This window comes from Oncorhynchus gorbuscha, unplaced genomic scaffold (assembly GCF_021184085.1).
Source record: "Oncorhynchus gorbuscha isolate QuinsamMale2020 ecotype Even-year unplaced genomic scaffold, OgorEven_v1.0 Un_scaffold_1284, whole genome shotgun sequence".
NCBI classification, from domain to species: domain Eukaryota; kingdom Metazoa; phylum Chordata; class Actinopteri; order Salmoniformes; family Salmonidae; genus Oncorhynchus; species Oncorhynchus gorbuscha.
This window is the reverse complement of record NW_025746105.1, coordinates 125,858-150,938: the sequence shown is the minus strand read 5'-3', so window position 1 is coordinate 150,938 and position 25,081 is coordinate 125,858. Positions and strand designations below refer to the sequence as shown.

General features: G+C 42.7%; 3 protein-coding genes and 1 pseudogene across 3 annotated transcripts; 3 read left to right on the top strand and 1 right to left on the bottom strand.

The window, feature by feature from the left end:
* Nucleotides 1-207: 207 nt before the first annotated feature.
* Nucleotides 208-6,823, top strand: LOC124022065 (mitochondrial thiamine pyrophosphate carrier-like). Its single transcript, XM_046337128.1, has 7 exons — nt 208-363; nt 1,119-1,287; nt 3,209-3,364; nt 3,698-3,868; nt 4,253-4,433; nt 4,700-4,830; nt 4,970-6,823. Exons 2-7 carry the CDS (start codon nt 1,156-1,158, stop codon nt 5,147-5,149), a joined length of 951 nt encoding a protein of 316 aa, XP_046193084.1. The 5' UTR covers nt 208-363; nt 1,119-1,155; the 3' UTR covers nt 5,150-6,823.
* A 118-nt stretch (nt 6,824-6,941) lies between these two features.
* LOC124022061 lies at nt 6,942-10,269 on the top strand (annotated as a pseudogene).
* Nucleotides 10,270-10,538: 269 nt separating this feature from the next.
* Nucleotides 10,539-15,059, bottom strand: LOC124022060 (28S ribosomal protein S7, mitochondrial-like). Its single transcript, XM_046337114.1, has 5 exons — nt 14,838-15,059; nt 14,150-14,341; nt 13,955-14,018; nt 13,704-13,871; nt 10,539-13,405 (listed from the first exon to the last, which is right to left on the bottom strand). Exons 1-5 carry the CDS (start codon nt 14,879-14,881, stop codon nt 13,184-13,186), a joined length of 690 nt encoding a protein of 229 aa, XP_046193070.1. The 5' UTR covers nt 14,882-15,059; the 3' UTR covers nt 10,539-13,183.
* Nucleotides 15,040-23,547, top strand: LOC124022058 (ADP-ribosylation factor-binding protein GGA3-like). The gene is given in 18 exon segments (XM_046337113.1): nt 15,040-15,161; nt 15,765-15,849; nt 16,016-16,091; nt 16,247-16,345; nt 16,453-16,576; nt 17,639-17,742; nt 18,056-18,136; nt 18,806-18,943; nt 19,824-19,905; nt 19,998-20,114; nt 20,315-20,584; nt 21,170-21,252; nt 21,411-21,568; nt 21,872-22,176; nt 22,355-22,524; nt 22,876-22,930; nt 22,933-22,985; nt 23,353-23,547. Coding segments are annotated over 18 exon segments (2,178 nt in total). The 5' UTR covers nt 15,040-15,094; the 3' UTR covers nt 23,464-23,547.
* Nucleotides 23,548-25,081: the final 1,534 nt, after the last annotated feature.

Here is a 25,081-nt window from a genome sequence, read left to right as displayed (position 1 = left end):
TTGGACCTTTAACAATATTGTTGTAGAGCAACCTTAGGCTGTCTTGTTTCCATTTATTTGATGACTTTTGTACAATATACTTTACCTTAAACTATGCAGACTGCTGTGATACAGTACTGAATGTTGAAACTGGTTACTTAACAGTGACATCTCGTGTCATAAGGGGAACACATGTAGTGCAACTGGGATTGCATGGTCACGTGATCCATCCCTCCATGCGGATTGGTTCGATTTGCACCATTCTCCAGTCTCCAGATTGGTTTGAGTAAGCTAAATTGTATGAAAAGAAGAAGTACATGTAGCCTTATCAGTCCTTCACTAACTATTCTTTCACACATTTCCATGGAAGAGCAGCACATAAAAGTGAGTCGACAGTTCTACACATTTTAGCTATAAATTGCGAGCTAGATTGAAGTAAACCAGATTGAGTGGCTACGCTAGCTAACCTCATAGTTATGCCAAGGTCCTGTCCTCTATGGTATTTTTTGAAGAACGTTAATGCCTACTGTATTTACTATGAATAATAACTACAACTAATGTACCGAAGAATAGGACGTGATCATCAATTGCAGTCAACGTGTGTGATCTCCACATGTGTCTGATTAGGAGGAAGGGCTGATCAATAACTTGGTAGTTAGTTAGCTAGTTAGGCAACTCAACAACAGTAAGTTACTGTAGCTGTCAGCTAGATGCAGGTGTCATGTCAACATCAGCAGAGTCAACTTCCATCACACATGATTGATCAGTGGAATTTGCCTGATGACTCTTTTATACAGCTACTAACTATCTCTAGTGGCAGTGATGCACAAATAAGTGATACAGAATTGGCTTCCAATAAAAATAGCAACATACTGAATCGTGAATCACAATAGCCTATCCATATTTACAGTGACTGTCTCTCAGAGAAACTACTAGTCACCCTGTATACAGTGGAGGCTGCTGATGGGAGGATGGCTCATAATAATGTCTGGAACGGTGCAAATGGAATGGCATCAAACCATGTGTTTGATGTATTGAATACTATTCCACTGACTTCGCTCCAGTCATTACCACAAGCCCATCCTCCCCAATGAAGGTGCCACCAACCTCCTGTGCTGTATAACATGTTCTCTCCCCAGACCTGAGGTCCTCTGGTGAGGCTGCCGTGGAGTCATCATGGTGGGCTATGACCCAGGGTCTAAGGGCGCTGCTCCAGCCCCAGAAGATGCAGCCCTGTCTGGGTCAGCCGCAGGCATGGTGACCCGAGCCCTGATCAGCCCCCTGGATGTTATCAAGATAAGATTCCAGGTACAGTAAGCATCAGATGGATATTATTGTGGTGCATGTTTTAGTTGCATGGCCACTTTGGACCCTAATTTACTACACAATTAAATGCAACATAATGTAAGTTGGAACTACAGTGCCTTCAGAAAGTATTCAGACCCCATTACTTATTCCACATTTTGTAACATTATTGCCTTATTCTAAAATGTATTATATAGTGGTTTCCCTTAATCCACAAACAATACCCCATAAAGACAAAGCAAAAACAGGTTTTTTAGACGTTAGCTAATTTATAAAATACAAAACTGCAATATCACATTTACATAAGTATTCAGACCCTTTACTCAGGGCTTTGTTGAAGCACCCTTGGCAGCGATTACAGCCTTGCGTCTTCTTGGAAATGATGCTACAAGCTTGGCACACCTGTATTTGGGGGAGTTTCTCCCTTCTCTGCAGATCCTCTCAAGAGTTGTCAGGTTGGATGGGGAGCGTTGCTGCACAGCTATTTCCAGGTCTCTCCAGATATGTTCGATCGGGTTCAAGTTCAGGCTCTGGCTGGGCCACTCAAGGACATTGAGACTTGTCCCGAAGCCACTCCTGTGTGGTCTTGGCTGTGTGCTTGGGGTCGTTGTCCTTTTGGAAGGTGAACCTTCGCCGCAGTCTGAGGTCCTGAGCGGTCTGGACCAGGTTTTTATCAAGGATCTCTCTGTACTTTGTTACGGTCATCTTTGCCTTGATCCTAACTAGTCTCCCAGTCCCTGCCGCTTAAAAACATCCCCACAGCATGATGCTGCCACCACCATGCTTCACAGTAGGGATGGTGCCAGGTTTCCTCCAGATGTGACGCTTGGCATTCATGCCAAAGAGTTCAATCTTGGTTTCATCAGACCAGAGCATATTGTTTCTCATGGTCTGAGTGTCTTTAGGTGCCTTTTGGCACATTCCAAGCGAGCTTTCATTGTGGCTTCCGTCTGGCCAATCTACTGTAAAAGCCTGATTGGTGGAGTGCTGCAGAGATGGTTGTCCTTCTTGAACGCTCTCTCATCTCCACAGAGGAACTCGAGAGCTTTGTCAGAGTGACCACCGGGTCCAACAAGGTCCTTCTCCCCCTATTGCTCAGTCTGGCTGGGCAGCCAGCTCAAGGAAGAGTCTTGGTGATTTCAAACTTCTTCCATTTAAGAATGATTGAGGCCACTGTGTTATTGAGGACCTTCTATGCTGCAGAAATGTTTTGGTACCCTTCCCCAGATCTGTGCCTCATCACAATCCTGTCTCGGAGCTCTATGGCCAATTCCTTCAACCTCATGGCTTGGTTTTTGCTCTGACATGCACTGTCAACTGTGGGACCTTATATAGACAAGTATGTGCCCTTTCAAGTCATGTCCAATCAATTGAATCTACCACAGGTGGACTCCAAGTTGTAGAAACATCTCAAGGATGATCAATGGAAACAGGAGGCACCTGAGCTCAATTTCAAGTCTCATAGAAAAGGGGTCTGAATACATTCCAAATGCACTGTTTTTGTGGCCAAACCCTAGTGGTTCTGGTAAACATACAACTTGGTTATTTGTGCATGATAACCGCTGCCCAGGCTTTTATGACTCGAACCAAAAAGCTCAGTGTTGTGACACTCACTGAAATCAAGCTTTTTTTGTCCTGAAGAAGTTTGTTTCATTGCTACTAACCATTGTTTGGTTGTGCTGCATTCTTTTGATGTGAGTCACAGCACCACACCCAGACACTCAGACACCACTGGGCATGCCCAGTTTCTCACAACACACTGGTGGCCATGGCAACACACACTGATGATGTGCTCAGCATTTGCTAGGGAATGACTTACAACTGTGTGCATGTGCATATGTGTATTTAGTTCTACACAAGAATGTCTATAGCAGATTGTCCTCTTTCCCTGTCTGACACTACACACCCCTCCTTGCGTACACAGTTGCAGATAGAGCGCGTATCGTCAAGGCACCCTGAAGGGAAGTACTGGGGTCTGTTCCAGGCATCTCGTTGTATCCTGGCAGAGGAGGGGCTGCCTGCCTTCTGGAAAGGACATGTCCCCGCCCAGCTCCTCTCTGTCTGCTTCGGGGCAGTACAGGTAGGGAACATACACTGGGGCATTTTTCCTGTCAGAATGTCCTGTTGTATGTCACACAGTGTTGTGGTTGAATGAGTTGTTTTCTGACTCAACTCTGTGTCCCTAGCTAGCCTTTGCCCTGTAACGCCTCAATAGCATCTCTCACATGGTAGTGGGTTGATAGATTATAATATATAGTCATGTGCCTCACTTTTTTTTTCTCTCTCTCTTGTTTTTATCCCTGTGATCTCAATTCATGGCTGTGCTGTATAACTTGGAACTGTTGTCTGAATTTTGTGTTTTCATCTGTGCTTTAAGGTTGTGTTTTAAGGCTGTGTTTTCATCCCTCCATAGTTTGCCAGCTTTGAGTTCCTGACTGAGATGACCCACAAGAGCACCGCATATGACAGCCAGACAGCAGGGGTGCACTTTGTGTGTGGCGGTCTGGCCGCCTGCTCTGCCACTGTAGCCTGCCAGCCACTAGACACACTGCGAACACGCTTCGCAGCTCAGGGAGAGCCCAAGGTGAGAGACAAAGAAAAACATACAGTATGAATCTATCAAAAAGCATGAGCTTTATTGTACCATTATCAAAAGCAGTAATAGTCCATTAACTCTGCAACCCATAATTTGCCAAGCACCAAAACGACAACCACACAATTTCAACCAGTAATTTATTATTTATAAACTAAATATACATTTATAGTAAACTAGGTATAATAATTAACTGTCAAACTACTTAACCCCTTAAAAGGATCATTTAGATATTTGTTTCCTTACCTTGAAGGCAGTCTATGGACAAGGAGTGACTGCAATCCACACTTTGTCTTTGTTAAAGTGTTATCATTGAATCTTTGGCTTGTGCTACTGATAGCTATTAGCTAACCACAGGCATCATCTGTAACATAGGTGTATGGCAGCCTGAGACATGCTGTGTCCACCATGTACCGCACTGAGGGGGCCCTGGGGTTCTACCGTGGCCTGGGCCCAACATTGGTGGCAGTGTTCCCCTACGCAGGCCTGCAGTTCTTCTTCTACAAGGTCCTCAAGAACCTCATGGGACCACCGCCCAAGGACAGCAACGTCGGAGGTCAGTGGCCAGTGTAGGGATGGTCATGCCTTTGATAACATGACACTGTTTAAATACACAACACTGTACACATAGCAATGACTGTTAAGGGTATAGGGCCTAGAAACTGGAATATAACCTCGGTTTGGCTAGCAAACAGGAAACTAACTTTGTAACTAGGGCCTGGATAGTGCCCAGTACCACTGACTGAACACAAATACATGACTTTGAAGGATAGTGGCCTAGAAACTACCTGAACATTACTGCTTGTTTCCTTTCTATTGTAGGCAACCTCAGAAGCTTGGTATGTGGAAGCTGTGCTGGAGTCATCAGCAAGACAATCACCTACCCCTTTGACCTCATCAAAAAGAGACTGCAGGTGGGAGGGTTTGAAGAAGCCAGAGTCCACTTTGGACAGGTACGGTAGACATCTTATTACATTGTCTCATTCAGTCATGTGCCTGACAGCAGGTCTTCTATTAGAGCGAAGATGGCTGTCATACGGGGCATCCATCTACATGACATTGAAGTGTGTTGTCTCTGCTTACTGTGTGCAGGTGCGGAAGTATGGTGGCTTTGTAGACTGTGTGTCCCAGATCGCCAGAGAGGAGGGTCTCCGGGGCTTTCTCAAAGGCCTATCTCCCAGCCTAGTGAAAGCAGCTGTCTCTACGGGCTTCACCTTCTTCTGGTATGAGTTCTTCCTTAATGCCATACAGAACCTGAAGGGCAGCCAGTGAGCAGAGGAACTCTGGGTAGAAGTTGCTTTTAGGCACAGATCTAGGATCATCTCAACTGCTCCAAATTCTAATCTCAACCAATATGGGGAAATGTGAAAATGGACCATAGAGCAGTGTCTAGGGCCGCATTTCCCTAACTCGGTACACGTTTTGTTTTTTGCCCTAGCACTACACAGCTGATTCAAATGAACAAGGCTTGATGATTAGTTGATGATTTGAATCAGCTGTGTAGTGCTAGGGCAAAAACCAAAACATCCACCCGGGGGCCAGAATCGAGTTTAGGAAACCCTGGCTTAGGGGGAACTGAAGAAGCAGAGGAACTCAAAGCACTGGAAAAGAAAGGAGGGAATGAGAGGGAATGGCAGAATCACGCACATCTACATCGTACATGCCATATCCCCCTCCCACTGGTGATAGGAGTCAACATTGCTGGGAAGAAGAAAAAAAGCCTCTCCTTACTGCTGTTTACCTATAGTGTATCCTATAAGTTGGGAAAGTCTAGGTGTGGTGCTGCTCTGGACCTTCCACATAAGGAATGATGTCACCTCACCTTACCGTGTGTTTGTTGTCAGTGTCCAAACACCTTGATGTTAGTATGTCTATACTGGAACTCTTTGCTGTTGTTTTTACACTATACTCATGGTTTGTGGTGCACAGTCTATATTGAGGACAGGAAGCCTATTGCTTTTAAAGACTTTTGTAATTGACCAAAAATGGCCATATTTGTAACCGCTATCGTAACAATGTGTTCTGTTTCAACTACCTGCAGAATTGCCTTATTTGATGGGCAGCATAAGGTGGATATAACCATTGTCTTAGATGATGTACTGAGAATATACCTCAGGAAGTGTTCTTCTGTGTTTGACAGCTGCGGAAGGGGGGGAAATCACTTAAATTCTCCATTTCAATGTTTGTGTGTTAAATTGATAAGCTCAGATGGTTGCTCTTGAAACCGATAGATACCATGGAGCAAAGGGAAAGAGATGCTTGATCTAGGCTAAAATAAATAGTCAGAACCAGGTCAAAGTTGATCCTATCACGGAATGCTCTTTAATAGGGACGATTCAATACATTTCAGCTAAAAGTTGTGATGTTAACTGAGTCTATGCTAACACAGTTAGTTAACATGCACTCTAAATGACCATTTCTATATGGTTGGTAATGCTTATTTAATAACAAAAGTACATTTACCATCTATGTTGTTTTCAGTTTGCTTTTCTTTGATGTACTGTACTTTAATTTCAAGTAACCTGTTGTAACAGCTTTTATGGGTCAGCATTGGATTTTTTTTGCTCATTTCTCAAACTGGCGCTTGCTCAGTGCTAAATTATGACTAAAGAAGCATGATGATGGTGTACGTTAGTTTTAAATATATGACCAACTGAATAAGAGCGTCTGCTAAATTATTAAAATGTAAACGTCTAAACACAGCATATCTAACACTGTATTTAAAATTGAATATTTATTCTATGTATGTTTAATGCTGGAAAGATTGCACTTGGTGGGACAATTTCTTGTACTATGTGTAACATTGTGTCGGCTACTGATGTACTGTACAAAGTGGTGGCAGGTGTGTCAGTCTATATTTGGGTTTTTATTTCAAACGCATTGTATCGTACTTACCCATGTTTTGTTATTTTTTAAAACTGTTTTTGAATAAAGAAAATGCATGCAAATGAACCTGTCATTGGAATGATATAGTCAGAATAGAACAGATTTTAATAATGTGGGTTTCGTCTATGGGTAAACAGTTTATTGAACGTCACTGGACACTTCTCCCTAGGCGTCATTGCGCATTTTGTCCCATACAGGTGGAACACAGCGCGTGCGCAGAAAGCACTCAGGAAGTGAGGAACAAACAGCACAGCACAGTGGAGGGTGTATGTACAATGTAATCACTGCTTCAAACTTAACTTTATGAAAGTAAGTCTTGATTTCAGTTTATATTTAGAAACCTGAACGAACATAATTTGAGCTCTTGTAAATCAGACTTGGCAAGTCAGTTAGCTTAGCTAGCTAGCCCCTCAACAACTCCTTTTCAAACATATTCGCTTGGTAACTAACGTTATCTGTGTAACAAGTCTAACTAGCTAGCTAGTTGTTTCGTTACTAATTTTATCAGCTAGTTAGATAGCTAGCTAAATTGTACGGACTTTTTGCATTAATTGCGTGCATGTTTAGTAGCAGCCAATTTTTTTTTAGGTAGCTCGATCCAATCTCTTATGGCGAAATATTAATACCGCTAACTGTTACCGGTATTTATTGCTGGGCTGGCATGTAGTGCAGTTTGATGCAACGGGACAGGTTGCTGCTAGTCTCGTGCACCAGACTTGCTGCCCTTCCATATCCTGGGAACGAGGTTAGGCTGCTGCAAAGGTTTCGTTTGTTTGAAAATGCAACTCCTGACCCAGTAGAAGTCATGCAATTTCATTGTGACTTTTTACAATGGATGGGTGGAAAATGCATCCTCTAACATACAAATGGCAATGAACTATTGGTATTTGAAGATATGATAAATCATTGCATACATTGCTTGTATGCAAACTACCTTTTATTTGGGCAATATTAGAGGAACTGCGTATGTTGGCTTAATCCCCCATATCCCCCTATGAAAGAGGCCTGGGGGGCAGCCAGATTGATGACAGCAGCGTTAGACAGCTTTGTGCTGAGACATAGTTCTGTCTAATGAATTTCGCTTGAAATGATGTTTGAAAACATAGTCTGTCTGTATCCATGGTCTTTTTCAGTATCACTTGTAAAAAATGGAAAACTGTAAAGAGGACTACAAGATTCAGTCTTTTGACTTGGAGACCCAGAATCTGCTGAAAACGGCCCTGAAAGGTCAGTCCCTAATGTAGTGATTCTGTGAAGATGTATATAAAGGTCTGTGTGAAAAATCAACACAGTCAGATTGATAATGTTTTGTTTTTACAATTTAAGTACATAGTACAGTGTCATGTTCATTAGTGCAAACCGTAGCAATATATTTCAAAATTTTTGCAACAGAAATAGAAAACAACTTTGTTATTGGGGATGCTCAGATGCAACCTTGCCGTTTCAGAGCGTTATTATCAAATTTTGTGCCTATTGAACGTGACCCAGTAGCAAGTGTAAGTGTGGCTGTCTTTGGATTAGCCCTCTCTCTGCCCTCAGAGCCCAGCACGGTGGACCTGGAGAAGGTGTCCAATGTCATCGTGGACCAGTCTTTGAAGGACCAGGTCTTCAGCAAAGAGGCAGGACGCATTTGCTACACTATCGTTCAGGTATGGTAATAATCACCTTAAAACTACTTGCCTTTCTGGCTGATAGTAATGGTGGTAACAACAGTAAGGGGAATTATCTTTGACTAGGGCTTCACACCTAGGCCTAGAACATGGTGTGAACTAAAGCTGGAGTTTGACTGTAAACAAGGTCAAATGAGCTCATCTCTAGAAGCTCAGATCTAAGATCAGCTTACTGTCTTCAAATCCTAACCATTTGGTGGGTGGGCAGCTTAGGGGTGGTGGGGATCAAGGGGTTTATCATTGTCAAATGGCAACTCAATCCTACTCAACCCAATCCTACTATTTTGCTCCCCGGGATCAGGGCTTTAACTTCCTAGTTGTATATATCCATAGACTGGAACCATACAGATGCTTATGGCTGTGTGTGATCTTGTTGTCTACCATACCTTGCAGGCTGAGGCCAAGCACAACAACGGAAACGTGTTCCGGCGGAATCTGCTCAACCGGCTGCAGCTGGAGTTCGTGGCCCGGGAGGACACACGGCTTCGCTCGCTGCAGGAGTGGGTCTGCTTCGTCACCTTCATCTGCAACGTCTTCGACTACCTCAAGGTATGAGCCAAAACATTCCAGAATCCCTATTCATATTCCAACTGGAGATATCTAACAACCTATTCACAAGACTGAACTGAGCCAAGCTGTGCTGGGCATCTGTCATAATTGCTGGAACCGTGCTGGAAAGAACATTGTACAAGGACAATATCCAAAACCTGCGCAGTACGGTTCATCCCTATAGTGTGAATCGGGCATCGTACTCGCCAGTTTTATTTGAGCTATTTTTTTCATGGAATTTTTTTATTTTTTAATCTTTATTTAAGTAGGCAAATCAGTTAAGAACAAAATCTTATTTTCAATGACGGCCTAGGAACAGTGGGTTAACTGCCTTGTTCAGGGGCAGAACGACAGATTTGTACCTAGTCAGCTAGGAGATTCAAACTTGCAACCTTTCGGTTAGTAGCCCAACGCTCTAACCACTAGGCTACCTTGCCGCCCCAAAATATATACGCATAGAAGCTTTTCTTATCAATGAAATGTGAATAGGTCCTTGTGTTTTCCCCTCCCCAGGTGAACAACATGCCTATGGTGGCTCTGGTGCATCCTGTGTTTGACTGCCTGTTAAGGCTGGCTCAGCCTGACTCGCTGAACAACGAGGAAGAGGTGGGTTAAATATGGCACAGTACCTTTTTTAGTATTTCAACTGAGGACATATTTCAATTGTCTCTCACTTCTTAAAGCGCAATATGTTGGTTATTTACCAAACATACATTTCAGATTAAAGGGAGAACCAAATTTAAATGTTTTTGCTAAAATGTCCGGCTTTATATAGTGGGTACTGTTTGAAATCTGAAAACAAATGTACATGCTATAGCCTGAGTACATCTCTGAATGTGATTTCCCCTTCTCTGATAATGATATCCGTTTGTTTAATATTGGTGCTCCTTTGCTTCTCCTTTCCTTCCCCCAGGTAGACTGCCTGGTGCTCCAGCTGCACCGCATCGGGGACCAGCTGGAGAAGATGGACGGACAGAAGATGGACGAGCTCTTCTACCTGCTGCGGGACGGCTTCCTACTGCAGGAGGGCCTGAGCTCCATGGCCCGTCTTCTGCTACTGGAGATCCTGGAGTTCAGAGCCGGGGCTGGATGCTCAGCGACACGGCCCAGAAATACTACTATAGCGAAGTCACCGACTAGACTGAGGCTAGGCCAGGCTTACAGTAGGTGGGTGGTGTTCAATAGGAACAACATGGGATTGGACGAGCTCGGGTTGGAATCTCCCGTTTCGTGTCTACTGAATGTGACCCTGAATGATAGTATTGGGAAAGGGGCTGCATTGTGGATGATTCCAGAAAGGACACTTTTTTTGCTGGGCTTTGCCATGGGGTAGCCACTAGTCAGTCTGGTTAGCAGCAGGGATTTTCCACTAGCCAGATAGTCGGTTTGAAATGTGCAATTGTAAATGGTTGTTAAAAGGTTTTTTTTTGGCGAGAGGTGTAATTGGATTGGTTTGAAGCAAGTTTGACTGAAATTCAGGATATTTTGTGGGTTTCGAATTGCAGTTTTTACTCCAGTCTAATTATTTATTATTAATCCCTTTGCTTTCTGACATTCCAATGTTATGAGACATTTCACTATTCTACATAAGTAGTTCAGACACACATTCCAGTCACGTTGGCTTGACCATGTTTGAGTTAATCTTATAGATCTTCTGCCAGTCGTTACTGATACTGTTTTCAAAGGTGATGATCTTTGTAAATTTTTCTACAAAGAATCTTGAGAGGTCTGTAGAACTTTTCGAGAGCTTAGACATTCATTAGGCCCAAGTGAATGTATGGATCAAATTATGATCTTTACAATCAATGCTTTACAAAATAGTCTGCTTTTACACAGACAGCCCAATTCTGGACTTTATTTTGTTTTACCAGTAATTTGTGTTTTTACAGATGAACTATTTTGACAATAATTAGGTGAAATATCAGAATTGGGCTGCCTGTCTAAATACAGCCATAGGGTCCACATCAATTGGACAAAATACTTTACAGTCAACTTTTGTTTTAAACGCACCTGTTGTTTGAGTGGTAGATTAAAATGACTGAAAAGCATTTTGGCTAGAGTTGAGGGATTTTTGACAAAATCAATCAAACAAAAGATTAACACAACGCATGTAACTCCACGTGGGTCCACCCTGCTGCCAATGACTCTTAAGCCTCTTCGTTTCCTCTGAGGTCAAAAAGCACATGACAAGAGAGGGTGACAATTTGGTATTATTAGGATTTGGGACCAAGAGATTTGTCATAAGTAATTTGTAATATTTCCTTTCTGACATATTAATATATTTGACTTTTTATGGTCTGAATCCTAGTTTCTGAATTGTTAATATCACAAGTTTATCTGAAAAATAGTTTTGTAGTACATGTGATGCCAATATAGACAGCAATATCATCAAAGCTGGAAGTTCTAGTCAGTTTTTTCTGATTCTAATAAGAACTAGTTTTGCAGATGTTTTTGTATTCACAAGTCTCTAAGAGGTACTGTACCTCTTTTAAACGACATGGTCCACACTTTGGTGCTACAAAATGGATGCTGGCTTTTCGCTTTCGGCTTGGGAAAACTGTGCACCACAATGCAAACATTTATTCCGTTTGGAAGCTGAGAATATTACTGCATTATAGTGACTTTATAAGTTCTGTCTGGCTGTTCACTACTCGTTGCTGTTAGATTTTCAAAACAGTAGTACGTCTGAGATTCATTCCACCAGCACTAAGCTTTTACCAGCTTCACTTTATTGAACAAGTCCACATCTACTAGTTTTTGTAGTTCAGAATATGTATGTTTTATAATGTTTACACTGTGTGCTGACCTGAGTGCTTTAATACGCTCACAAAACCAAACACGGTGTCTTGGAAAAACCACTGACCACAATCAAGCAGCAGACTATTTCTAGGTCCTGCTCCAATATCTTTAACATTCATCTATCCTTCCTTCCTCATAGTAATCACTGATCTAATGTGATCCATTGCAGATATTTTTCCTACCCTAGTTATGTCAGCAAGAAAGTGAGGGAGGCATGGGGAATCGTTGATAATTCCAGCAGGGACATTGACTGAATGAATCTCTTTGAAGAGGGAAGAACCATATCATTTTTTTGAAGATATGATCACAAATATTGTGTTAGTTAGGCTATTTTAGTAACCTCTGTTGGCCTTCGTGGACAGTTGTCGAATAGATTGAAAAGTTTATTTGGTAATAGTAGTTGTGGAATCGGAATAGTAACACTTGGGTGACTGACATAACTTTTCTATTGTTTTACATTTAGTTCACTAGATCAGTGTTTCTCAACAGTTTTCATTCAAAACTGTGGTTCTCAGTGTACATTAAGCAAGCACTAAAATAAACTTGTTGGTCATCCACTAGTTTGAGCATATTTTATAGGGCCATGATGTTGAAAGAAGATTATTGAAGTAAATGTGTATATGCTATAGGGCCTATTGCGACTTAAAGACCAAGTATTCAAAGTAAAGTCATTCAGTAGAAACATAATTTGGACAGGAAGTGCAGCACTCACAATTTGCCTACTAGTGGTTTGTGTACATGCCATTTGTTTTACACAGAATTACCAAATAAGTTTGAGCATTTTGTACATTTATCTACCCAAGTAGATATATAGAAAGTTTGAGTTTACTGCGTGAAGACAGAGCTCAGTGTATATTTTCCTATAAATATTTCCATTACTGTAGTTGGGTATCTGTTCCAATGTCAGAAGTACCAACATTGGTCAATTTCATTTTTGCTACTGCTGTACATTGACTGAAGATGAATAAAATCACATTAAAATAAAATCGACCTGGGTTTTACCTAAGCTTTTATTTATTTGAAGATGTCACTGATTACACCTATATTCTAAATACAGTATGTGATCATGTCATTTGTAATGTTTTCACAATCATTCTTTATTGAACCATAATACAATGGTAGTAAAATAAGCCACATTTACAGTAACTGTGTTTGTGGTCAGTATACTTGGATTCACACCATTCCAAATATTTCACAAGAGTCCAAGAGATTTATATTTACATTGTCTTCAATGTAGGGCATTGACAGGCTATCTCCCATGATGTGTTGCACAAATGTCCATGATGTTTTTATTTTCCAACAAGGAATTCCACCTCAAGTTTGACCAAAGGGACAATGGATTGAATTCCTTCCAGTCCAAAAGGTCCCATTTTGAATGCTACACTCAAGACTTCAAAGTCGACTACCACCAGCGATAGTGGGCATAGGCTCTGTTGGATTCAGCCATCTTGTGCAGTTCGTGTTTCCGTTTGACCACGTTGCCCTCCTTTGAGAAGGCTGCCAGCAGTTCCTGAGATAGTTTTTCGTACATTAGTGTGCGTCTGTGCTTGTTGTCCCGGCACTCTGTGATCATCCACTTCATGGCCAGGAAGCGCCGCCTGTTGTCTGTCAGAGGTATGGGCACCTGCAGAGTGGAGAGGGACAATACAGGATGTCATTACACATACTGTATGAGACTAAAGAAATTACATTTGTCATGTCTATTGTGGAGAATAAAGAGTTGATGTATATTTTTCTACAAACTATCACCCCAAGGTTGTGTTCATTAGGCACTAAAGACATGAAAAAAGACAAACAGGGAGGGACTACCAGAACCCCTGTTTTTATTACAGAACGTTTTGCTACGATGCAAAATGTTTTGCTACATTGTGAACTAATGAATAAGACCCTGGTGACTCTGTAGAAATGGTGAGAGTACTGACCTGATAGAACTTGCCCCCTTTCTGAATGCTAGCCAGGCCAATGACAGGCTTGCAATTCTCCAGAGCCTGGTGGAAGATGGCGTATGGATTACACTCAATCTCTGCCTTCTTTCCCTCGGGGGCTTTGTGGTACTTCTCCACCTGTTTTCTCTTCATGTTCTCCAATGTCTGAGAAGAGGAGGATGGGCATTAGTGTATATTTACATTACTTGGCAAACTATATCAAACAGTCCCAAAGAATCCCACTATACCTGTGTGATGATACCTTTGGCAATAATCTTGTCACCATCTTTCATCATCATGTTGACAAACTTGCTGTGAAGAGAATAAATAGTGATGAGCTGTAATTCAGACTATTGACAGGGTAAACATACAACTACATCACTGAGCTACATGTATTTCAGTGTTTGTAGGCTTATGCATTAATGTGTGTTTGGTTTAGGTACCTCAGCACAGGGTCGTTGAAAACAGAGCTGGTAACAGAGTTGGTGGCTGCCTTTATGGGCCTGACAGATTTCAGCTCCCTCTCCTCTTTCTGCTCAGGTGTGAGCTCAGTCTCTGGGATGTGGTACACCTCTTTCCTAGGCTCAGGCTCCAGGTAGTAAGGGTTGTACCTGCTCCATCTCACCAGGAGTACCCTAGAGAAGCATGAGCAACAGAAGATGATGACACTTCATGTTTAATAGTCAAATACAATGCAATGGTTATAGCATATCATGGACACTATCTATACATGATCATTTAACCATCTAATGTTGTTTGCAGAAACATATGGGGTAACTAGTGTTTCTTAACTCTGGTACTGTCACCTCGCGCCCTGGATCAGAGCTACAGTGTTTGTGCTTGTTAAAATCTACATGAACAAATCGTGGCCAGCCACACTCACTCACTCACACTGATTCACAAACGTGTTCTTACAGGACGGGTGATTTTGTATTTTGCTACAATGAATACAGTGGGCGGCATGTCTAAATAAATACTAAAAAGTTTCATGTAAATGTCACTGACTGTAGGTAGCTGAATTAGCTAACGTAGTTGTAATAAACGTGTGCAATGACAAGTGTCATACTTGTGCAGTATCACAGTGTTAAGATACACATCCATAGCGTCGTTAATCAGCAAAATTATAATTACCTTGGTGTCCAAGGTTTTAGTAAACCTGTGACGGAGGCAGCCATCTTGGAAAGTGTGGTGCGAAGACCCCTGGGTAAGCTCCCTGGTAGATGCCATAAAGCAAAACTAATTTCTGTGATTTATTTTCCAAAATAAAGCATTATTCAGCTAAATATTTGCATTTCTAAATTTCACACCAAACAATAAATGCATATATTTCTAGGTTTTATTGAAAACGCAGACTGCGTGATTCTCGCGCATAGTTGCACACATTGGTGATGTCATCACGCGATGTTTCCAATGCTATGGCGTACCAGGAAGGGGAGACGCTAGAATCCTGGCTCAGTGAGTGAATTAACCTATGTATCCAGTCAATTCATTTATATTATTAGCATATTGCATTGAATGAATGGAGTGAATGTATGAATGAAGTAATGAAGAGTGCAATCTGTTGAACTGTCTGCAATCCTCCAGGGCTACTGCCTTCGAGGCATCCCCGTTATAAGATCTGTGTTAGCGTTGTCGTTCGAAGCAGCCGTTTCAGGAAAGCTGAGCACTGAATCTGGATCAGTTGTGGGAGGCGGACATTCAAGCATAAACCCAGGGGATGTGGCCACTGCACCTCAGCTGAGCTCCCTTTCGATATCGAGAGTTAAGACAGCAAAATTGAGGATTGTGATTTTGATATCAAGCGCATATCTTGTGTTGGTTGACAGATATAATTGATAGCCTTTCGAGGAACTGGTGGCACAGATAAAACATCTTTGGTGGTGGCTTCACTGCATGTATGCGCTTTGTGGTATAGTAGCCAGTGCAATGTGGATGATGACAGAGGATGGATGACAGTGTCCGGTTGCTCACATGTGTTGTCCTTTCAACAAGTCGGTCAACTCTCAACTGTAAAGACATGTGTTAAACATGTTTTATTTTTATTTGATCTCACTATAGATAAAGCCACCCATCCAACAAACCGACAGGAGGATTGGGAGTACATCATCGGTTTCTGTGACCAGATTAATAAGGAATTGGAAGGGTATGTTATTTCCTGATTCACCTGATACCATTCAGTATGTATTAGCTAATACAGAGATTCAGTATGTATTAGCTAATACAGAGATTCAGTATGTATTAGCTTCATTTGACCCATTGCTATAGTATGTATAGGAAATGGGCAAATTTAACCCAATCTCTTTGTGCAGTCCCCAGATATCTGTCAGGTTGCTGGTTCACAAAATCCAATCGCCACAAGAATGGGAGGCGCTTCAGGCTTTAACAGTGAGTATTGTTTGTTTGTAATATTTAATTTCATCCACTATTCTGTTCTAGTCCTGAGGCATAGCTGTATGTACTCATATGGTGTATACAGCCTTGTCTCAGGGCTACCTATGTGTCCATGTGTTTGACAAAATGTCCATGTGTAATTCTCCAAGGTATTAGAAGCATGTATGAAGAACTGCGGGAGAAGGTTTCATAATGAAATCGGGAAATATCGGTTTCTGAACGAGCTGATCAAAGTTGTTTCTCCTAAGGTGAGTGGACTTGGTATCCTGAATGTGTTATTCTATTCTTATTCTATTTTCCTATTGTTCTGTGTGTGAATACCTCACTGACAAAGATCTGGTACACTTCTATCTAGTACATGGGAGACAGAGTACCAGAGAAGGTAAAGACAAAGATTATTGAGATGCTGTACAGCTGGACAGTGGCTTTCCCCAACGAGGCCAAAATCAACGAAGCATACCAGACACTAAGGAGACAGGGTAAGACCTGGTCTCCACTAGTTACCACAGCCACTATGGCTGTGAATTGCCAGGGGCCTCACGATACTTAGCTGCCGATATGATATGTATTGCAATTCTCGCGATTAAATACTGTAATTTTATTGCGATTTGATGTTCCAAACATATTGCTCACCATATGTCTGCTGCAGAGGGCCAAGAAAGCCATGAGAACACGTTTTGATCAGTCATGGAAATAAAATAGCTCATAACAAATTTGCTCCCTATTTAAAAAGAAGATGGAGAACAAGCTATGAAGGAAAAATATGGGAGTTTTGGTTTTAGCTACAGTAAACTAGCGCAAAAATAATATTTGGATATTATCAATACAATATATATCATCAAATTATATCCTAATACCCGTACGGGAGTTGTAGCAATGAGACAAGATAGTAGCTACTAAAACAATTGGACACCACGAAAATGGGGTAAAAAAATAAATAATAATAATTATATCCTGATATGTCACTGTATCAATCCCCCCCACACCTTTTTTCCTCCAATCAGGAAATACCCTCTACTATTTCTTTCTGTGTGATTGGACTCGGGCTCAATACCATTTTAAATTCAGGAAGTGATAGGTTATTCTACCTCAATTTTCCTCAATGCTTTGAAATGGAACACTGTTTCCAATCAGGAAATAATAACATGCTTATATTTGTCCTGTTTCAGACATGTACACGTGTGTATTATACTCATGTGTGAATTGGAAATGTGTTTTTTGCATATCCGAACTCCCAGAGAGTGGGTTCACAGCCAGGGTCTGCCATTATCAACGGCAATCCTTGAGCAATTAGGCATAAGTGCCTTGCTCAAGGGCACATCGACCAATTTTTTACCTTGTCGGTTTTCGGTTGCTTGCCCAATGCTCTAACCGCTAGGTTACCTGCTTAATACCATTTAATTTCAAATCAGGAAGTGAACTGATAGTCTTCCTCAGTTTTCCTCATTGATTTGAAATGGAACTCTGTGATGAATAGTCCCATAGAGTTATTTTGAGTTATTTAAAAAAATCTTATCTGTGAACTACCTTCCGTTCTTCAGGCCTTGTAACTATGGACCCTGAGCTCCCAGTGGACAAGACTCTGATTCCTTCACCCCCCACACGTCCCAAGAACCCTGTGTTTGACAATGAGGACATGGGCAAGGTGAGTCACTGGGTTCAGACTGAGTGCATCCACAGTACTGGTCTTTAACGCTGATCCTGGATCTCTAGGATCCTGGTCCTAGAGAACTACTGTATATGTGGTGTACAGCCTAGCACTAACACACCTACTTACAACAAATCACTGAAACCTCGATTTGCTAAAACAGGGGTTATCAGACTGGAACAAAAGCCTGCATTCCTTCTAGGTCTCTAGGACCAGCATTGCTGACCACTGATGTACAGATAGAGTCAAACCAGCAGATGTCAGTGTCACCATGGTGATTTGACAGAGACATGCCTTCATGTGTGTTTAGCTACTAGCAGAGCTTCTGAGGAGCAAAAACCCAGAGGACCTGCAGGAAGCCAACAGGCTCATCAAGAACATGGTGAAGGAGGTGAGAGACAACGACATGCCCTTTAAGTGCATATAAAGGCGGTTGTAAAGAGCCGTAAGCTGTTGTGAATGCTCATACTCAGCCTGTGACATACCACCTATGTGTTTATAGTCATAATGGGTTCATAAGACTGTTCTAACTAGCTTTGAGAGGTAATACATGCTTATAGAGTATTTTATCAGCCCTGAATGCTGATTGGCTGAAAGCCATGGTATGTGAGACCACAGGTATGAGGAAACATTTATTTTTACTGTTCTTATAGATGTTTGAAAACGGTTTATAATAGCAATAGGTCACAGAATGGGTTGTGGTATATGGCCAATATACCACGGCTAAGGGCTGTATCCAGGCCCTCCGTGGTGAATTGTGCATAAGAACAGCCCTTAGCAGTGGTAAATTGGCCAAATACCACAAACCCGAGGTGACCTATTGCTTTAATAATTCATCATGGGATAATAAATACACTGTAGAATTACACACAGATGGAGCTTAGAAAATGTGATCATAGCCGATCATGCGTCCATGTTAGTAGTTTTCTATAACACTTGTATTGTTCTGTTTCCCAGGACGGCTGAATGCATTTACAATATAACTGTTGCGCATGCATATAAGGCTTTTATAGCAATGTGTAACAAGTCTCGAACATCTTATTAACCCTCATTATCCCAGGACGATGTCAGGGTTCAGAAAGTGACCAAACGCATCCACACTCTGGAAGAGGTGGGTATCAACGTCAAGCTGCTGAGTGAGATGCTGTCCCACTACGACAAGGACAGGTCCTCCCAGTCAGACAGAGAGATCATCAAGGTGTGTGTTCCGTTCAGACTCCACACACATCACACTTAGCCATAGTTCAAACACCGCTCTATCGCCGCACCGAACTAAAGCATTTCACTTTCTCTTTGGGAGAGTGGAGTGCCTTGTGAAGCCATAGTGTGCCTCGTCTGTCTTTTGACAATAGTTGGTCTGCCTCTGCTGCTCTTTCGGCGCGGTGCGGGTGAGGCACGCCTCTGTTTCATGTAGTTCTGCCCGAGCAGTTCTTCCACTGTCAGGAAAAATGGTCATGCATATTAATATATGTTAATTGCGTGCAAATAAAGGTTGCTTGGCTACCACACCCACAACGGAAGCACAGTCATGGCTGATACGCAGGCGGAGGACGTCTGAGAGGTGACTGTTACACCTGAATTCAACCCAAAAGCAACGAGTATGTCTGCAGTGTTGAGAGAGCGGTTGTATGAAACCAATTGGTATGTCACCAGAGTTCTCAGCCATGCCTGCCCGTTCTTCAGGTCTATTCAGTTCTACTCGCCAAAAGTTTGGCGTCTGAACTGTGTGTTACTTAGATACTTGTCCTCTTTGCTTGCTGTGAGGCATTAAGGACCTTATGTATCACCTCAGGCTATAGCCATCCTTAAAACAATTTTACAGCTCGTCCCAATTTGTTCCTCTGGATAGGTATAAGCAGTTTAGTGGTGGAGCTTCTATCATATTGCTAACTCCTTACCTATCTGCAAACACCAAAGTGTTAGGACCAATGGGAAGGGGACGGGAAAGGGGTAGGGAGCGAATTAGGAATGGCTGCTAGAATGATACGAGCGTGGTAGACTTTGATGTTATGTGAAATGAATTAGAATTGTAAATTGTCAGTGGCTGATTGAAGCATGTCGTCGTTCTGTAATACCAGGAACTATACGACCGCTGCGACAAGTTGAGACGCGCTGCTTTCAAAATGGCCACAGAGACTGAAGATAACGACACAAGTTTAGGTGAGGAAATACATTTGTTATTTGAATGTGTTTCAACCTCTTAGATTGTTATTTGTTGTTCCATCTCTTAACCTCTGACCTTTGCCCTCCAGGTGACATCCTGCAGGCCAGCGATGACCTCTCACGGGTCATCAACTCCTACAAGAAGATTGTCAAGGGACAGACCGTGAATGGAGACATCGAGGATGCTAGATCTGCAGCTGGTGAAGGTGAGTGATGGCACGTAATGTATACACACACACACACTTTCACATCTTTTCATATCACTTTCAGAGCAAACTGTTTCCTTTCTACCTCCTTCGATTTCAATTCCTCTCTCTGCTTCCTTCTACCTCTCTCTGCTTCCTTCTACCTCTATCTGCTTCCTTCTACCTCTCTCCACCTCTCCTTCTTTTCCTCTCTATTCTAGAGACCACAGGGAACAGTGACAACACAGAGACCTTGATTGACCTGGCTGGCATTGACGTTCCAGACTCCACCTCTGCTCCGCCTGCCCCTCTCCCATTGGTCTCCGATCCCACTTCAGCCAATCACCTGGGGTTCCCAATCCCTGTCTTGCCTCCTCCTCCAAAAAGGTTGGCCGGGTTGCATGCCAGTCAGAACAGCAGCCCCAGCCACCCAGCCACCGACAAGGCCCTCAACGCTCTCTCTCTCCTTGACGATGAGCTGCTATCCTTAGGTAGCTCACTGACCTTGCATTTTATGGATGTTATGTGTAAATGTATTCTTGTTAAATATAGGCCATATTTCCTATTTGATTTGTATTCTAAATGTATTCATCACCAATGTTCAGACAATGCCCCATGGTACTTAATTTCATTATGCCAGCAGCATCCCACTGCTGGCTTGCCTCTGAAGCTAAGCAGATCCTTGGATGGGAGACCAGATGCTGCTGGAAGGGGTGTTGGAGGGCCAATAGGGGGTACTCTTCCCTCTGGTATAAGGGGATCACAATGCCCCAGGGCAGTGAAGGGAACATTGCCCTGCATCTTGTGCAGTCTTTCGGGATGGGACGTTAAACTAAAGATCCCATAGCACTTATTGTAAGAGTAGAGGTGTTTACCCTAGTGTCCTGGCTAAATTCCCAATTTTAGGCCTCATACCATCATGGCCACCTAATGATCCCCAGCTTCCAATTGTCTCATTCATCCCGCTCCTCCCCCCTGTCACTATTCTCCAAGTCGTTGCTGTAAAAGATATGTTCTCAGTCAATTTACCTGGTAAAAGAAGGGTCACTACTCATGTCCCTTGTGTGTTTTTTCAGGCCTGAACGATCCAGTTCCTTCTCTGAACAGCCAATCAAAACCAACGCTGAATGAAATAGCGAATCCGTGGACCTCCTTACAGGTAGTTCTTCCTGATGAGGACCACAATGGTCAGAGCATTAAAAAGCATGACTTTTTTTCTACTGTCATTTCCTGTCTTTACCAGTGAGGAGTTTTGAACAACTCTTGTGATACATTGGGTAGATTTGTAAGTGTCTCCTCCCTTCTATCCATCTCCAGGCTCCTGACCCTGGCCTGGACTTGTTTGGCACTATAGCAGGGCCAGGCCCAGTATTTCCCCCAGTCCAGCCAGCGCCAGCCCCCGCCACGGCCCCTGCCACCCACAGCCTCCAGGACCTCCAAGACCTGGCCATGCTGGACTTTGGAGAGCCAAAGAGGTGCTCAACTAACCTTACTCTCTTCACTTCACTAGAAATATTGTAGATCACTTCAAGGTATTATATTACCCACATTGAATTAGATCAGGTGCTTCAGCGCATGGCTAAAGTGAAGCAACACTTCTGAGGTAATCCGAAGTCTCAGGGTTGTCATTAATAGTGTGTCACATCATTACATTACTAGATGCTACTCAACATTATCCTGAATATGGTACAAATCAACATGATCTTGATTGCACACTTGCTTGTTTGATTTAGTTATGTTTCCAGAGAGAGCTCATGTTGTTTTTCTGTCATTTTCAGTTTGCGTGTTGGCGGCGGATTCGGGATGGCAGCCTCTATGGGAGCCGTAGTACCACCCTCCTTGGGGGCCATGGTACCCCAGGTCCCCCTCTCCTCGACCTCCCTCCTCCCTGGCCCCATGCCTGGCTCCCCTGCGTTGTCCCACACCAAAGCCCAGACGCTGAGCTCTGCCCCAGGCAGCCCCCTGTTCAGCTCCCTCTCCCCCTTCCACCACTCCTCCTTCCAGGGGGGCAGCCCAGCCAGGGGGCTAGGACCGGAGACCTCCCTGGGCAACGTGCACGTCCCCCTGGAGGCCATCAGACCCAGTGAGTACTGGAGATAGGGGAGGGAGGTAGAGAGAGGGAAGTGTGTAAAGGGAAATGGGACATGCTATATATCCTCCTGTGAAATTGAACGTTGTTGGTCTTTTTGAACCATTTGATGTCCACAGTACAATGTCTGGATAACATTGATATAGCCTCTCACTGCCTCTGTCCCCTCCAGGTAAAGGGCTCCCTGTAACGGCCTATGATAAGGATGGGGTGCGTGTGCTGTTGAACTTTGCCTCAGACTGTCCCCCTTGCAGACCAGACGTGCTGGTGTTAGTGGTGTCCATGCTGAACACTGCACCACTGCACGTTCAGAACGTGGTCCTTCAGGCCGCCGTGCCCAAGGTAACACACAGGTGCAATATACACATGGTACACACACACACACTTTGTTCACACTTGCTCTGTCTAGGTGCCATAGGAGCCTACAGCCATGTCTCAGGGCAATGTGTACACCTGCACTCGTATAATACTTACACATGTGTCCACTCCTGTATACTTACTCACTCAAACATATCATTTCATCCAAACAAAAGGTGATGGGGTCCTCACTCAAAAATATGTTGCATAAAGCTTCATTTTTGTATTTATTTGTATTATTTTCACTGCATCAGGGATCGAGTACGCCGGCTTTGCAGCCATCTTCAGTGTGTAACTTTCACACACTCCTTAACCCCTCCTCTCCTTGTCCTCCAGTCCATGAAGGTGAAGCTGCAGCCTCCGTCAGGAACAGAGCTGCCTCCCTTTAACCCCACCCTTCCCCGGCCTCCATCACACAGGTCATGCTGCTGGCCAATCCCCTGAAGGTAAGAGCAGGGCCACGAGTATTTCATGGTCACATGGTCAGGGAACAGTCATATGATCTTCCTAGGGCCCAGCGGTTTTCTGATTAAGGTCACATGGTTAGGGAGCAGCCCACTTCTCTAATACACAAGCCAGAGTCACTGTAGGACTAGGGCTCTATCTCCTTAACAGTATTGGAGGTTCAAGGTCCCTCCTCTCTGACTTTCTTATCCAATGCGGTTTGGGGACACGAAGAGAGAGGATTTGAGGAATTAAGGAAATATTCATTGAGAGAGGGGCTAGGTCTTTTTGGACCTGCTGGGCTTCCATCCTCTTTGTAGTCTTTGTGAAACCACTTGCTAACCCTCTTCCAACGTTTGCCTCTTGCAGGAGAAGGTGCGTCTGCGCTACAAGCTGGCGTTCACTCTCGGAAACAGGCAGTGCTCAGAGGTGGGCGAGGTGGACCAGTTCCCCCCGCCAGACAGATGGGGTCACCTATAGCCACCCCCATACACCACAGAGCTGAGCCAGGACGGGCCAAACCAACACTCCATGATGGGGGTGTTAACCACACATACCCCAGAGAGAGATGAGCCAAGGAGAGGATAGGGTGGGAGAACTGCTGCAATGTTACAGTACCAACATAGTGCTACCTACCAGCCAACCATTCTGTTTCTTTTAGATTGTTTTGATATTTACCGTCTTTGTATTTGCCCAGTTGCTATTGAGACAATTGTAACTTTGTAAGCATAATATAGCATACATGGCACACACTGAAGTTCAAGCCAGTTTTACAATAGCTTCCAGAGCTTGTATTGAATATTATTGCAGGACAGCATCTCAACTGAAGGGATACAAGTGCTTTTTCCATGTTTCAGAAATTGATACAAAGATGTGAAGAAGTGTCACTCTTTATTTGTTATTAAGTGTGTTTATTAACTGAGAACATCTACAAGGTATTTTAGCAGGCCAGTCAGTCGTCCCTTATATACAGCACTGCAGGACATTTCCTAACAAACGTAGTCCCGCCCACAAGACATGCTGGCAAAGGAAATATAACTAACACTACATCCATTATTATGACGAGATGCATACATACAGTGTATATACTGTGTGTGTGTGTGTATATATATATATATATACATATATATATATATATATATATATATATATATATATATATATATATATATACACACAGTATATATATATATACACACAGTATATATATATATATACACACAGTATATATATATATATACACACAGTATATATATATATACACACACAGTATATATGTCAATGTTTATACCCCAGCATTGTTGAATACTTGTTTCTAAGTGGCTAGAAGGGCATTCTAGAAATGACATTTATTGAGTTTATAACTAGGGGGAAATTATTGATTAATCCTATAACTGGAATATAATTTGGTGAAATCTGGTAATCCTATCCGGAGGACTTGCTAGTTAGTATGTTAGCTCAGAGTAGCTCATACTTAGCTTGAGTCAAGATACAGAAAGTTATGTTGATTAGATGTGGGTGCTAGCTGGCTGTTGACAAAGGCCTTGAACATGATTCCATGAGGTGTTTCAATATTTCTTCAGTACATATCCAGTGATCATGCTTATTAGACATAATTGTGGCAATTATTATTATCACATTGTTTTAAAGTGATGTATATTGTATTTCTCAATTATATTAGTTAATGGGTTTTCTGGACCTTCTAGGTCTTACTACAGACTAATATACAGCTACTATTTTGATGACTGGGTTTCCTAGCAACACTGTAATCAATATTGTGGTTACTCCTGGCGTGCTTCTGTAAGTTATCATAAATGCATACCGTAGCTGGTTTTATTCTATGGTTTAACGTACGGGTTCTTCTTATGCTCCCTCTGATGCTCGCCATCTGGTTTAACTATGGTGTTTAAGCTTTCAAAGTGGTCTGTCAACCAGAGTTAAGATATCCATTAGTACTGAGTTTTAGGATGTGTATTATTTTCTCCATTGTCAGTATTGAAATTGTATTTTTTTATTTATTTCAGTTGTATTTCAGTGCATCACTGAATTGACCAAGCTTAACACTGGCTGAAAGTGTCATCTGACACAAGTTGGAACT

Coding starts and splice junctions, on each gene's coding strand:
- LOC124022060 (XM_046337114.1), bottom strand. CDS start 14,881: ATGGCTGCCTCCGTCACAGGTTTACTAAAACCTTGGACACCAAG. Junction 13,872..13,954: donor CCAAAGGTATCATCACACAG/GTATAGTGGGAT, acceptor TCCTCTTCTCAG/ACATTGGAGAACATGAAGAG. Junction 13,406..13,703: donor AAGGGGGCAAGTTCTATCAG/GTCAGTACTCTC, acceptor TCCACTCTGCAG/GTGCCCATACCTCTGACAGA.
- LOC124022065 (XM_046337128.1), top strand. CDS start 1,156: ATGGTGGGCTATGACCCAGGGTCTAAGGGCGCTGCTCCAGCCCCAGAA. Junction 3,365..3,697: donor TCTGCTTCGGGGCAGTACAG/GTAGGGAACATA, acceptor ATCCCTCCATAG/TTTGCCAGCTTTGAGTTCCT. Junction 3,869..4,252: donor CAGCTCAGGGAGAGCCCAAG/GTGAGAGACAAA, acceptor TCTGTAACATAG/GTGTATGGCAGCCTGAGACA.